Source organism: Lampetra planeri, chromosome 5, assembly GCF_965212315.1.
Source record: "Lampetra planeri chromosome 5, kcLamPlan1.2.h2, whole genome shotgun sequence".
Lineage (NCBI taxonomy): Eukaryota > Metazoa > Chordata > Hyperoartia > Petromyzontiformes > Petromyzontidae > Lampetra > Lampetra planeri.
In genome coordinates, this window is record NC_136111.1 from 19,532,648 (window position 1) to 19,546,751 (window position 14,104).

Below are 14,104 nucleotides of genomic sequence, written 5' to 3' on the forward strand. Positions count from 1 at the left end.
GGGTAAACAAGCATTATAATAATACGTAAAAATTACGTTGAGGAAAAGTACTTTATATATATATAAAAACACGTTAATTAGCATTGCCTTACAACAGAAAAATGCATAGCCCATCTGAAGTTTAAAGCAATAGTTTTTCTTCAGAGCAGAGGAATAGAGCAAAGGGTTATGAACTGAATTATAGTTTGGGATTGCATTTTACTCTGTGGGGCCCAGAGAAAACTGGCATATGTTACGTAAGTTGACATATGAACCGTGTTCAATTGACACGTGAGCAGCTATACATCAGTAGACATTGCATATCACGTGTCACTCGGATGAACGTGAGACACGCGTGCTTTCCTGGACAATGACGATGCAAAAAAGAAAAAATCTAATTCTGACGTTTTTATTTCTCGCCCGTGCCCGTTGCCCCCAGTGCTACGCGACGACTTCCGGCAGCAGCCGGCCGACGTGGTGGCGGCGGCGGGGGAGGCGGCCATGCTGGAGTGCGTGCCGCCACGCGGCCACCCCGAGCCGACCGTCTCGTGGAAGAAGGACGGTGTGATTCTACGCAGTGGAAACGACGCCGTCAGGGTGAGTGAGCGGTCGCCCTCCTCGCCTGGGTAGGGGGCGGTTTAGAGGGGGGGGAGTTGGAGGTGGGGGCAGGCGATTCCACGATTTCGGACGCACTTTGTGGACGCTTTCAGACGTTGTGGAATTCAAGTGCGGTCTTGAACTGAACTTCTGAACTAATGAACTTCTTTCAAACGGTACGTAGCCAACCGAGCTAATCGGAGGTGGGGGGGGGGGGTGTAAGGACATGTTGAGCATTTCTTCTCTGAAGCTTTCAGCATTACTGCTGGGCACCTTCAACTCCTGAAGATGCTCGCAGTAGGGAAACCACGGTAATTGCGCTCACTCCGTTATTCTCTCATTTATTCGTGAGGCGGTTGCCGACTCGCTCCGACTCCGCACTCACGAACCATGCCGTCCTGCGCCAGGCACCCAGACAACTTGAAAAAAAAAGATTATTGATTGAATTATTACGCTGGGTACCATTGAAAATTGTGCTCGGTCAGTTCGCTCTGTTACACCTAAACATCACGCGGGCTCCGGTCAGCCATTAAACAAAGACGGTTACCGCATCGCACGCTTTCAGGTGCGCTCCTCTGGCTGTCTGGAATGCTCTTCCTTCCGACATTAGGAATCCACTGCAACTACTTTTGTATCTAGATTGAAAACTAAGTTCTTGAGAACTGCTTATTATGTTTAGTTTTTCGTCCTTCCCCCACACCTTGGATTAGCACGATTGGTTACGTATGGTGCGAAAGAGGTTCAACATACATACAGTGCCTGCAAGTTGTGCGATTATGCGGAAACATAATTGCAAGGGCGATGCAGGCAGATTAGGCGCATCAAGGAAATAGGTACCTTCATGTGTTGCACCAATCAGCTGCGTGTAACAACATTTGGCGCCTGTGAAAGCCCATATTTGTGGCTTGCGTTAAACTCAGTGATTATCAGGCGCTGTCTGTGCCCCATGCTGTATTTCCAGTGCAACCGAAGAGTGACCTGATATGTGCTTTGTTAACGTTGGCAGAGCTTGACTCCATCATCAACACGCTGCCTTATGACTGGGAAAATACAGATACAGTATTAACGTGTCGAATGTTTCCAATTGTCCTATGTTTTTTTATACTTCTAAAAACTTGCAGTGGTCTTCATGTCAACAGTGTGGCAAATCGCCAAGGTGATGTGTATTGGTTGTTTTGTCAACTTGTAAGTCTGGCCCTTGCTGTTAATACATTATAAGATATGAATCTGGCCCCTGGTGTAATGTATTATACAAAAAAAAAACACAATGGGTTGATTCTGTGGTTCTCCAGAGTAGAACATTTGTCTGAAAAATATTCGTCTATTATGTACAGTACATGGCTGTATATTATGTCTTGCTGGGTGGCACAGCAGTGGAGTTTGTGGCTTCCTTTCAGAAGGTTGGAAGTTCAATCCTGCTGCGGTAGATACATTGAGTCCTGCTCTGTGAGAAGTCAACAGTGATCGTCTAATGAAAATACTTGCCCCCACCATATGACTGTGGAATTTCCACCACAGGCTAAGGGCTGCACCATGCTCACTCAAAGAAGGAAACCACATCGACATTGATTGAGTGTACAATTTAGAACATAGAATACTTTAGACATTGATTATACCATTGTTATATTGCTGTCAGCTCGGGGAGGTGTTCTTCCAGCTGTGGATAGATCAAGGCTAATGTTAATAATGATGGTGGTGTGTATATTTCTATTAAAGTGTCAGTGCTTGTTCAAGTTGATGGTGGAAAAGTATTTCAGTCATAAACTGTGCACGACCGCCAGCAGTGGATAGACTAAGTCTGCTGCTGCTGATGATGTGTATATTTCCGTTAAACTAAACGAACAAAAACTAAAATAAACTTATTTTATTTCACCAAGTAAGGCCCACTGAGCTATATAGCTCTTCTATTTAGAACCGACCTGGCCACAAATGATAGCTCAACGAAGTGGCTTACCATGTGGAAACTTTACCATGTGGCTTACCATGTGAAATTAAAGAACAGTGCTTGCCAAGGGAGGTGGTGGAAAAGCATTGTCAGCCTTTGTTTCTTCATTGCTGCCCTTTGATTCGTGCTAAAGGCAAGATTGCAAAAAAAATGAAAGTGAGAATTTTGCAAGGTAATAAAATATTTATGAAACAATGTATTCAGGATTTTCTTGATTAGCATTGAAGTTCACGCGTAAAAAAAATCATCGAAAATTTACGGTTGGGTTTTTTTTTAAAGGTCACTGTTAAAAAAAAGAATACACGAGAAAATAACTATTTGAATGCCAATTAATGAATTAACGATGAAATGCATTGGTAGTCACTGTGCCAATTTATATTTGATTCTAGTTTGCATATTTCACTTCTGCGTTATTTGTATGATAGTGCGTCTGTGTGTTGTGCAAGCTCTGTAAACCAGCTGTGTGGGGCTTGAACCTGTCAGCCTAAGAATGCGCGCAAGTGTAATACATTTTAATCTGTGCCAGATCCTCCAATACTACCGATGTCCTAGGTAAACATTCTCAGCTCTTATCCTTAGCCATGATCTATCAACTGCTGGGTGTAGGCCCTCCTAAGCCACAGTTTTGTGTTCAGTGAGCTAAAAGAACCTCAGCCCCAGTCACCGATGACTGCATACAAAATTGTAGAAATTCGGTTTTGGATTTCATGAACCCCATCTCATCTCAAAATTATACGACTAAACGTAATATGCACTAGAATGCGTTAGACAGGGTGAACCACTCCCCTGTATGGGCGTGCCGAGTGCTGTAAAGTGGTTGGTGCAAGATCGGCCCCCTTGAAGGATATCATTAAAATACAAAAACCCTGCAATATCATAGCTTGTAATTCCAAAACGAGACACATTGGCTCTGCACTGGCGGTCCTAGAGTACAGCAAGCACACATTCTCCTTGGTTGCTGAATACCGACCGCTTGATTGGGCTATAATTGGTGAACACAAAAAAATAAACAAAAGAGAATGCGTGCGAGCGAGAGAGAGAGCGCGAGGCGTGGGGGCAGAGTGGCAGGCATTCCCAGGCGTGCGCTGGTCCTGATGAGCCGCTGACGGATGAAAGTTTAACCCCTGCAACATCCACGCGATCCGTGCAATCCAGAGCCGGGAGTAAATTTAGATTTTGGCAAACAAGTGCGTTGAGACGGGCTGCATTTCTGGGAAAAAGGCTGGCCCAGAGTGCGAGCGAGCACCTTGGTTGCTCGAAACAAGTTTTTAGCACCGAGATTGGTTTTGGACTTTGTGCGAAAAGCTCGTGATGTTCGTGTCAACGAGAAGCAAGTTTTTTTTTTAAAATAGCTGTTTTCACACCCGTCTTGCCTGTCAATTTCCCCGCTCAACTTTCTGCTTCCCCGTGGGACGTGGTGGAGGGGCCGGCGTTGCTGGAGGTTCGAGCGTGGCGAGCGACCTGGGAGGGTAGGCTGGGGTTGGGGGGGTGGGGAATTGTTGGGGGGGTTTGTTGACCACCGTAGCAGCAGCAGCAGCAACAGCAGCAGCAGAAGTAGTTGCGTAAATGGTTCCTTTCTTTTTCGACCCTCTTAACATCATGCGTGGACAGAAATGTGCAGCGCGATGGGAAAAACACGCATTTGATGTGAGGCCCCCTGACGCGAAGTTGCCCCGTCTCGTGTTCCTTCAGGCGTGTCGTGTGCAACAGGTGGCAGCACGGAGAGTTTTTTTGGGGGGGGGGGGGGTGTGCGAACGTCTGTGTCCCGATAGGGGGGGGGGGGGTCCTTGGTCGTCTCCAAAAAATAGCAGTCGCCTCCAAGACGCGACCTGACGTGGATGGGGGGGGGCAGGGGACGGGAGGGGTAGCGCACGTGGAGCGGTGGGGGAGAGGTGGGGACAGAGTGGGTAGACCTGTGCTGCCCACACCTCCCCTCAAGCCAGCGAACTCCCCACAAAAGTGCTGATTAAAGCATTAGGACGTGATTGCTGTGCCCCTGGTGATGACCCATTTCTCAATTCTTAAACATCCTTTTTTTTTGTAATGAAACCCTCCCGTAGCTGTAAATTACATTCTTTGAAAATGTGCGCTTTGCTTCACAGATATAATTCCTGAGCTGTGGGATGAGAAATCTTAGCTGTGGTTACAAAAAAAAAATCGTTCCTGGTGAGCTTTCTTCTGTCTGTGCTCTGATGCACGTAGCGGCTGTGAGGTGACATAATGCATTCTGGCTGTTTTCATTTCTCCGCTGCAGTAATTGACGTGATGAAATGTCCAGTTTGGCATCTCTCTCTGTCTCTCCACTCTGTCCGTATTTCTTCTTTTTTTGTTCCCCTTCCTCACCATCTCTTCTCCCCGTCTGGCCCCGTCTCTCTCTCTTTTTCTCGAACACGGTTCATTCGCGGCTAATGCACGAGCCTGCCATTGTACCGCACTTCTGGGTGCAATTTACAACATCGTTGCGAATGGGAAATGACATTGCTGGTGTCGCGATAATTTCAAGGGGCTCTTTATCAAGCCACCCAAACACCCGTGATTGCTCCGAACACCCACCTCGTTGTCGTGGCATACGCTATCGAGATCCCGCGCTTGCCCGTTCTCCTGCACGTGCTCGGGTTTCTTTTTTGTCGCCGGCGTTTTTTGGCTCCTGAATGTCCAACCGCAAAGACGACAGCCGCGTGTGCACGCAACTCGCTCTCAAGACAGATCAAGAAATGAGACCCGCGGGGGAAGGCAAGGGCGGCGGTAATCAGCCTCATTGTCTGCCAGTGTATGAACTCCGTGCCAGGCGCGTCCTGTGCCAAGAAAGCAACTTCAGATGCTGCTGCGGATAAATGTTTTATTTACGCGCTGGGAATTGACGTAGAAGCACATTTTCGAGGTTTGTGTTGCGGCAGGACTTGACCCAAATAGGTGACTTTGTCCAGGGACAGGCATTTGACACACGAGGCTTGGCTCTTTGTTGCCCAGTTTTTGTAACGTGCACTGGATCGCGGTACATTGTGTGTCCTCACATCCAGTTATTCATGAGCACTCCATAAATTCGGTGGAAAAAAGCACAGATGCACATATCCTTGAATTGCCACGGGCATTGTTGGCCTTTAACCTCACGCTGAGTTGATATGATTGCATACGAATGTGACTCTGCAATAATTAAAATTGGTCACTTTACAGTACACAACAGAGAGAGCACTCAGGAAATAAGTTCATACGGGTCCTGTACGAGCTCAGCGTGTGTGGGTAGCGGCTGGCTGTGGTCCGTTAGAGTGTGTGGGTACATGTGTGTGTTTGTGTATGTGGATTGGTGTTATAGCGTCACGTGGGCTGGCTGTACTAGAATCAAAGGCACCGCTAACCGGACATTTGATTCCTCACCATGGTGCATATCACCATTTATAATTAGAATATGAAATTGGCATGGGTTTTCAGTGGTTCAACCGAGCACACTGATGCTGTGTGTGGAACAGCACTGGGGAGGCAAACTTTTTGTGCCAGGTGTGTGTGCTTTCCACAACAACAACAGCCCACCAAATACTTCTCTGCCATTGCTGTATGTATACCAACAGCACCTTCCAAAACAATATGGATAGACAGGGATGTGTATGTAAGGCATGCCCCAACTTACAAACACCATCTTACGAACACCCGACTTACGAACACCTGCACTTACGAACCAGCTTCCATGATTTTTTTTGATTTTTTAACATCGACTTAAAACGCGAACTCGCCAACCGATTCGCGGAACTATTTTGTCCAATGGAGCGATCCTCCGCGAGATGTGATGAGCCAGCCTCTTGCTTGCGTGAGATGTTGTCCGCTGGGCCACTACACCTTGATGTCGTATGCCACGACATCAAGGTGTAGCTGTTGCCCGTGTCCGCCGTCGCTACTTTGAGCTCATGGCAAGCGACGCAAAACCTTTGAACTGCGGGCCGCTCGGGTTTCCGCAGCGAGTTTACGCCGCGGCCACCCCCTGGTCGAGCAAAACCTCGCTGGCATTTTGCGGGCGTTGCGTTAGCCACGTACCTGCCAGTTTAAGTTTCACGTCCTGTCAAGTACGGTAGCAAATATATTAGGCTGCGTAAACACGTGCCGCCAAGTCGCATGCATTGTACGGAAAATCCTTTCGCCCGGCGAGGAATTCAAAAACAAAAGTGGCACTGATCCACGGTCAATGGACGGAGTGCGGCGTGGGTATTTGCCGGGTTGCCATGAAGAATTTTAATTCAAAGTTGTAGAATTTATACAAATACTTTCTTGACAGAGAAAGAGGGGATAGAAAAATTGAATTGAAATGCGAGTTTAACAAAACATGGCATTTTTTTTTTAAGCAGGATAAATGTATTGCTTCCTCCTATACAAATAAATGTGATTGAAAGTGGGAGCTGTAAGTAGAGACACTTCGTCAGCTCTTAGCGAAATCATGAACGGAAGCATTTTTTAAAATGTAAAATGTGTTGATTATTCTAAAAAATAAATTCATATTGCTAAATTCGATTAACCAAGCCCATCTTTTGGATGGAAATCGCCATTGAATTTCCGCGACATCAACACATCGACTGGCTGAAGTAGCAGCCTCTCTGTATCGTATAAAAAAAAACCCACTTTTGGAGGGAGGAGAAAACACTCATTACATGACAATCACAGTTTGCATTGCGAGAGAGCGAGAGAACTTTTCCTCCCCTAAATTCTTTACCGAAATGCAGCTGTTGACTCTTGCGTCGAGTAACCTCTCCGCCACTCGCCCGGCCCGGTCCTCCTCGACCGCTCGCCCCCACGTGCTCGTGGAAGCCTCCCACAATCAGCGGGCGACACTCGGAGTCCTTAAAGCAGCTTTACCTACAGTGTCTCTCCCCCCAGCCACCCAATGGAAGCTTTTCAAACGTGGATGAATGCAGGGGGCATTCAGGGGCCCTGATGAGAGGGAGGGCCCCCGATGTTTTGTTCGCTCGTCAAAAGTCCCCGGCGAGTGAAAAAAAAAACAGGCGTCTGTGTTACAACACGGGAGTACGCTGCAAGTTGCGTGGGCGAACGTGTAAATATTAGATTTACGTGACACCCCCCCCATTGCACGCCATACATTCATCTTTCCCGCCCCCCAAGAAGGCGTTGGGCAGATTTTACAGTGTCTGTGTCCACCAGATGAATCCTTAATAGGTGGCCTCGCGTGCTGAGTGATTGTACATTTTTTTCCCCGTAAAGTACAGTAAATAACGAAACAATCTCACCTGCCATAAAGTAAAACGTTACAACTCAAGTATGGCTTTTAACTGAACTTTTAAATTAGCTGAGGGGTTTCTTCTTCTTCTTTCCCTCCAGACAATTGATAGCCATCAACTGCACTATTGTGGCTTGTGTGCGTGTTTAACTGTGTGTGTGTGCATGCATGCGTGTGAAAGCTGTGCGTGCGTCTACGACTGCGCGCGTGTGTGTGTTTGCCAGCGTGTGAATGTGTGTCTGTGCCTGTACGTGACATCGTGCGTGCATGCATGCATGCGTGCGCATGTATCTTTTTGCGCGTGTGTGCACGAGTGCTAACGTGTGCCCTGTGCACGCGTGTGAGCCGAATGCCTTCAGATCGCTGCTCGATGGCATTGATGCTGGATTTAAAAGTGGTGCTAAAAAAAGGATCGGTGGTTATAAATGGCTGTGGGCCAGACTCTACAGAGACTGCATTGTAGGGGATTTCCGGGCCTGGGAATGCTAAGCACAGTAGTTTGTCTTTCTATAAAAATGTTCTCGCTCACTGACATAAGGAACTCAACAACATTTGCCTTTGGCAAGTGTGCTCAGAAAACGCCGAGGCCCCGTCCGTCGTCCTTTACTGACACGAACGCAGATAAAGGGCTTTTGAATCATTGGGCCCTTCTTGCTATTGGGTGGACAGGCTAATTTGAGATGTATCATGCTTGCCTGTGAGTTCACGGTTCACCAGTTTGGATCCAAACCATTCCTCGATGCTTCGTGATGCATAAAGCACCGCGGAGCGTGCTGTCTCTCGAAAAAAAAACACGCGGGGGTTTTGGACGGGTTTTTTTTTACTCCCTCTTCCACCCCCTCTCTCCTCGCCCTCGGTAATGGACGCCGAAGACACCCGCCGCAATGCTTCGTTGAAGTAGGCCCATTGTGCGCCAGGTCATGACCAAACAACCGAGCGCTTATGGGAATGCATGCACTTCCCAAACAAGTCGAGTCTCGTTGGAAACAGGCTTCGGTCGGCCCGATGGTAACAGCCCACGCTACGCGGTTCAGCAGAGCGGGGCGCGGCTTCCTTGCGAACGCGCCGTGGTGCGCCGCACGTCTCGCGGACCCTCGCCGCGCGATGGCGTTCAAGCGAGCGCCGCCGATGAAAAACGCTCTCCAGCGACTGCGGCTCTGGGCGCACACTCGGCGAGGTGTTAACTACCTCGCCTGGTATGCAAGAGGTCGTGGGTTCGATCCCCACCCTGACGCCTGCTGCTGTATATTTGGAGTTGACTTGTTCTCTCTCGGTGTGGTTTCGTGGATTTTTCTACGGGGCCCTCCAGTTTTTCACCTCGGCATTTAGAAACAACATGCCGTTTAGAGTATTTGGCCGCAATACATTTCCACGTGAAGAGCCACTTCTTTGAACTATCATTGGTGATAGCCAGGTCGCTTATAAAAAAGAACTATACAGCTCAGTGGGCCTTATCTGGTAAAAAGTAAAATTGTTCATAGTTTAGTGTTTTTTGTTGCGGAACAAGTTTCCACAGGCGTCACTTCCACCCAACTTCGACTGATGGAGCCCGACAGATCTCGCGTGAATCAGTTGGCGGCTCCTCTTCCCCTTTGCCCGAAACGGCACGAGGGGACCGGCGTTTCATTTCCAGGCCAGGTGGTTATTAATCCTCGGCGACGGCGCACTTCCCGCGGCGTTCGCCCCCCCGGAGCGGCTGCGGCGAGCGGGCCGCCCCCGTACAGCGAGGGCTCTGATTGCGAGAGAAAAATAACACAGCTGCGGATCAAAACTCTGGCGGCCGCGTGACGACACGCACGGGCGCGCGAGTGCGCGAGTGAGAGATTGATCACGAGTGCTAAAGCTAGAGGTGTAGCCCTGCAATTGCTTGCTCACATCACTGCTGGCGGAAGGGCCTCCACTTGAGGGAGCTCCAGAGAGTCCCCTCCAGAGGGTATTTTGGCCTACTTTTTCACACTGGTCAGTATAAATAATAAAGAGTATTATTCTTACCCCTGCACAGCCACCTGCCCCGATCACCTAACTGTGGTTAGGGCGCTGTGGTAGCGAGATGTTCACTACCTCGCCTGGTTTCCAGGAGGTCGTGGGTTTGACCCCGACCCTGACGCCTATCAATTTGGAGTGTGCATGTCCTCGCTGTGGTCGCGTGGATTTTTCTCCCAGTCCTCTGGTTTTTCCCTCCACATTTAGAAACGTGTTTAAGCTGCCATAAATTTACACATGATAAGCCACTTTGTTGGCAATCCAGTGTGCCAACCATTTACACCATGGCAGCGTCCCTGGACTCGTGACAAATCTTGAGAGCAGTGGCCGTGCGACAGTGGCTTGGAAAGCAACAGACGGATAGTCGGCTGTTGACGGTGACAAAGATTAATGAGCAACTTTGTCTTGATTTTTCTAATTGGTGGAAATCCAAGCGAGCCATTTTGCGTGGCACAAAGCATCCCCTTATGTGTCCCTTTGGTTTGTAACCGACTCGGCGAGCCTAGCCTGGAGACATCCCCTTTTTCTCCCACATCATTCCTGTAAACCCTGACCCCTATAAGTGGAGAGGTCGGCAGTTACAGAGGCAGCGACTCGTACGAGCCTACGAAATCACCGCCACACCTTATAAGCGAACTGAACCGAATCCATTTTTCGAGCTTCGCCAAGCGGAGGAAAAAGCTGAGAGGCAGTGCTCCGTTCATTACAAGCACGTAAAAAAGGTTACGTGTTTTTTTTCTTTCACGAGAGGGCACAGCTTACTGACTTTATGAACAGTGCATCGTTTCGCCCGGTACATGATCGATGGTCACCCTTGAATGCCTTTTTGTTTCTTGTGTTGAAAACGCGCGGAAAAGAGTGGTGTTTTTTTTTTGGAAAACTCACAGGGCTGTAAATGTGGCTCTTTGGTCTGGCCGGTGGGATGCCCGGCGTGGACTTAAATGAAACCTCTTGGGGGGCATTCTCCGCAGGAAGTGACCTGTGACCCCAGGCGTGGGCCTGGTGGATGTCCTGTACCTGTCATGAGTCGTGCGAGTTAGTGCCACCGCCAGCAGCAGCTGCGATTCGCGTGAATCTTGCGTAGTTTTGTTACTCCTGAGTTAGGAAGTTTCACGTCTGTTGAACAATGCCTGGGATTTGCTCACGTGAGCTTCTATGACGAAAATCTGTTGCGAAAGTTACGCGAAAGGTTGGAGCAGCATATGTGCCTTCACCTGCCCTGGACTATGACTGCATTCACTGTTTGGTTTGGGGGCGCTGCAGAAACATTACCTCATGAATTTTAATTGAGTGTAACATATATTTTTATTTATATGGTGGCATGTACTGTTAACCCATCAGAACTGTTCTACATAAACAAGCGCTAAATTCCAACTGTTGATTAAAGGAACCAAATAAAGAGGTGATTGTTGCGGGGTTTTTTTTTATAGCGGGGTTACGTTTAATCAAATGTCACAAAGCCACACAAACGAGGCAACGGCGCAATAATGTATCATTTGTATTCTGGTGGTCGTTAGGTTATGGGGTATGTAGTATTAGTTATATCCGGTAATTGGATATTCCGAATGTGACAGGCTGGTTTAGCATAATACAGTCCTCCTCTCTGTGGCACTCTCGTTTGCTCTCTCATTCACTCTCGCTCGCTCTCACTCGCTCTGCAAGTCACCCTCTCATATGCTCCCCTCTCTCTCTCTCTCTCTCTCTCTCCAGTTCTCGTTCATAAGTTGGTTTATTCCCCAGTCTGGCAGCAATCAGAGCTCTGGGCAGTGGGTCCCAGATGGGAATCTTTGTTACTCGCCGGCACCGATTGCGTGCGTACGCCCACAGCGCCACGTGGCTAGGGGAGAAGCACTCCTGTGTGCTGACACAGAAGTGACCCGAAAACGCACATTTTCTCCCCCCCCTCTCCTTTTTAGGAGCAGTTCTAAAACAAATGAGCTGGCAGTGATCCCTGACATCAGTGCCTTTTGGGTAACGTTTTTCGACGGGGTTGGGAGTGGTGGGGGGTGGTGGTTGTGTGTGGGGGGGGGGTGTAGGAGGATGGATGGGGGTTTGCCGGAGTTGGAGGGGTGTGGGGGAGGCAGTGGAATGAGGACTGCAGTAAACGCTCACCTGTAGGGGCGATGGGAAGTGCCGCGCTTGTTGCGTTTAATATGGATGCCCTTTGGATACAACCGTGCTTTTCTGCAGTATCGAGTTGCTTTTGTGGCCAGCAGCTGCATCTTGATCTGTTCTACCCTGTAGATTTACAATCTAAAATGAGGGGGAGGAGGCAGTGAGGGGGGGGGGCAAAAATGGACTCCGAATGTTAACATTTAGATCCTGTTTCCTGCTCAAAGCTGCTGATCTCACCGACCCTGGAGGCTGATTGGCGCAGTTACGTTTGTGGCGCCGCCAACTGTAGCATCCACCTTTTTTCTTTGTGCTTCCTCGTTTCCTCGTTTTTCCGCGGGGCCCCACCCTCGCGGTAGAAACACGGCAACGTTTTTATGTTCGTTTCGTAAGAATTAAATTTTTTTTGTTTTTTCGCGCGCGAGGGCACCCAGGACGCCTCTCTCCGCCGCCCCTTTTCCTTCCCCCCCCCCCGCGTAAACGCGTGGGATGCGGCCGAACCCCCCAATATAAACTATCAAAGCCCCGGAACCATGATTAAATAATCCCTTTCATCTTCCCGTTTTGTCCTCCTCCTCCCCCACTCAGCCACCACCGCCAAATCTTCTCCGGTTACCATCTGGACCTAAATCACCAGCGAGGCAGGAAGGAGGATGGCTGAGGTTAAATGGAAGTTTTCCAACTGTTTTGCTGTGTATGTTTAGGTTTTTTTTTCTTTCTCCTAATGAGATGCATGAAAACCCCTGGTGGCTCATACTCCTTATCTGCGTCCGCCGCCTGCTTTCCAAAGAGCAGCCTGAAGTACACCGTCGTCGTGTGTGACGGAGGAGGGGGGGGGATTAAAGCCGATCGTGCTGGCGGGCTCAGTGAAAGGGCTTCGGTCTTCCAGGGATGTGGAGACAACTGCCGATGAGGGACTTTCCGTGTTACCGCACGCGCTGCCACGGTTTAGCCGCGGCACCGGTTCCTTTGTGTCTCGTTTGGCGAGATATAAAATCAATGTTTGTCAAACGGAAAGCCACCCACCAGAGGCGGGGGAGTCCGCGTCTGGTTTAATGCCGCGCGGCAGCTGGAACCGAGAACCACAGCGAAAACAGGCGAAGCCAAGAAGCAGAATCCGTGCCGAGCGAGCGGGGCCGTGCGCCGAGCGGCTAATCGGCGTGCGTCTGCAAAAATCCGTGGCAACACGGCAGCCTCAGCACCCCCGTCACCGCCACCACCCCCCGCCTCGTGTGCAACATCGTTTGTTTCAGTCCAAGCTGTCCGCCGTGCAAAATGTGCCCCGTCTGAGTGTCCTTCATCTGATTTGCCGGGCTAATTTGAAAAAATGAGACGTCGCATCTCATTGCGGTGTTCCCCCACTTAGAAATAATTAAGTTTGCCCATTCCTTTCTTTCATTTATTCCATTGTGCCAGATAAATGGCGGGCGTCTGAGCATCTCCGAGGTGCGGAGGAGCGATGGAGGGGAGTACGTGTGCGTGGCCACAAACTCGGTTGGCGTGCGGGAGAGTAAACCAGCGCAGCTCTTCGTCAAGGGTGAGTCCACCAAAATGAAGTCCAGATATATATTTGAGTGGAGGTCCTTTGATAATAACCCCTTAGCCTAAGGCCACCTTGAGATGAAAGACTACCGGAAAAATGGGTCTGTGCTGCTGGTGAGGCTGTTTTTTTGCATTAATTGAGCATGCACACTAGGCCTGTAGCAATTCACCTACCCTGAAAAAATGATTAATTGTCATTATTCCGGGGATCGTGATGTAATTGAAGAATCAATTCTTTGCCATCTTAATTTGAACTGCATTGTTTCTCATTTGTTGGTCTTATTTGTAGTGTTCTTAGGACCATTAACTTTAATGTAATCTTTGTATATAATTAGCATTCATTGCAAATAATCGATTCTTCTATGTACGATTGGATGTAATGCATGCTGGTGTCATTATTGTAATAATTTATTTTAATCGGTTAATTATTGCATGCACACATTTTTAAAACCCAGGCCTTGGTCAAGCTGCACTCGGCTATTTGACAGCAATTCTCTTATCTCCTTCTCGCGACAACACAGAGAGACGGTTTACACATTTTGCAGCTGCTAATTCACGTGCCGCTGTGTTTAAATATCCTGCTGTAGAGATTAACGGTGCACGCACTCATTAGTTAATAACTCTACATTATTACATCATTCGGATGGAAGTCCTCTCAGCAGCTTCAAATTCATGAACTGAGTATTGGGAATCAGCAGGTTTAATATAAAAAAAACCCATTAATTTTT

The 14,104-nt window shown here is 48.6% G+C and overlaps 1 protein-coding gene across 1 annotated transcript in view; it reads left to right on the forward strand.

The window, feature by feature from the left end:
* Window positions 1–14,104, forward strand: part of LOC144719114 (roundabout homolog 1-like) — a 151,506-nt gene that overhangs the window by 79,824 nt on the left and 57,578 nt on the right. The window contains exons 3-4 of the mRNA XM_078594957.1: window positions 419–576; window positions 13,251–13,371. Coding sequence (XP_078451083.1) covers window positions 419–576; window positions 13,251–13,371 — 279 coding nt within the window. The remainder of the gene's footprint in view (window positions 1–418; window positions 577–13,250; window positions 13,372–14,104) is intronic.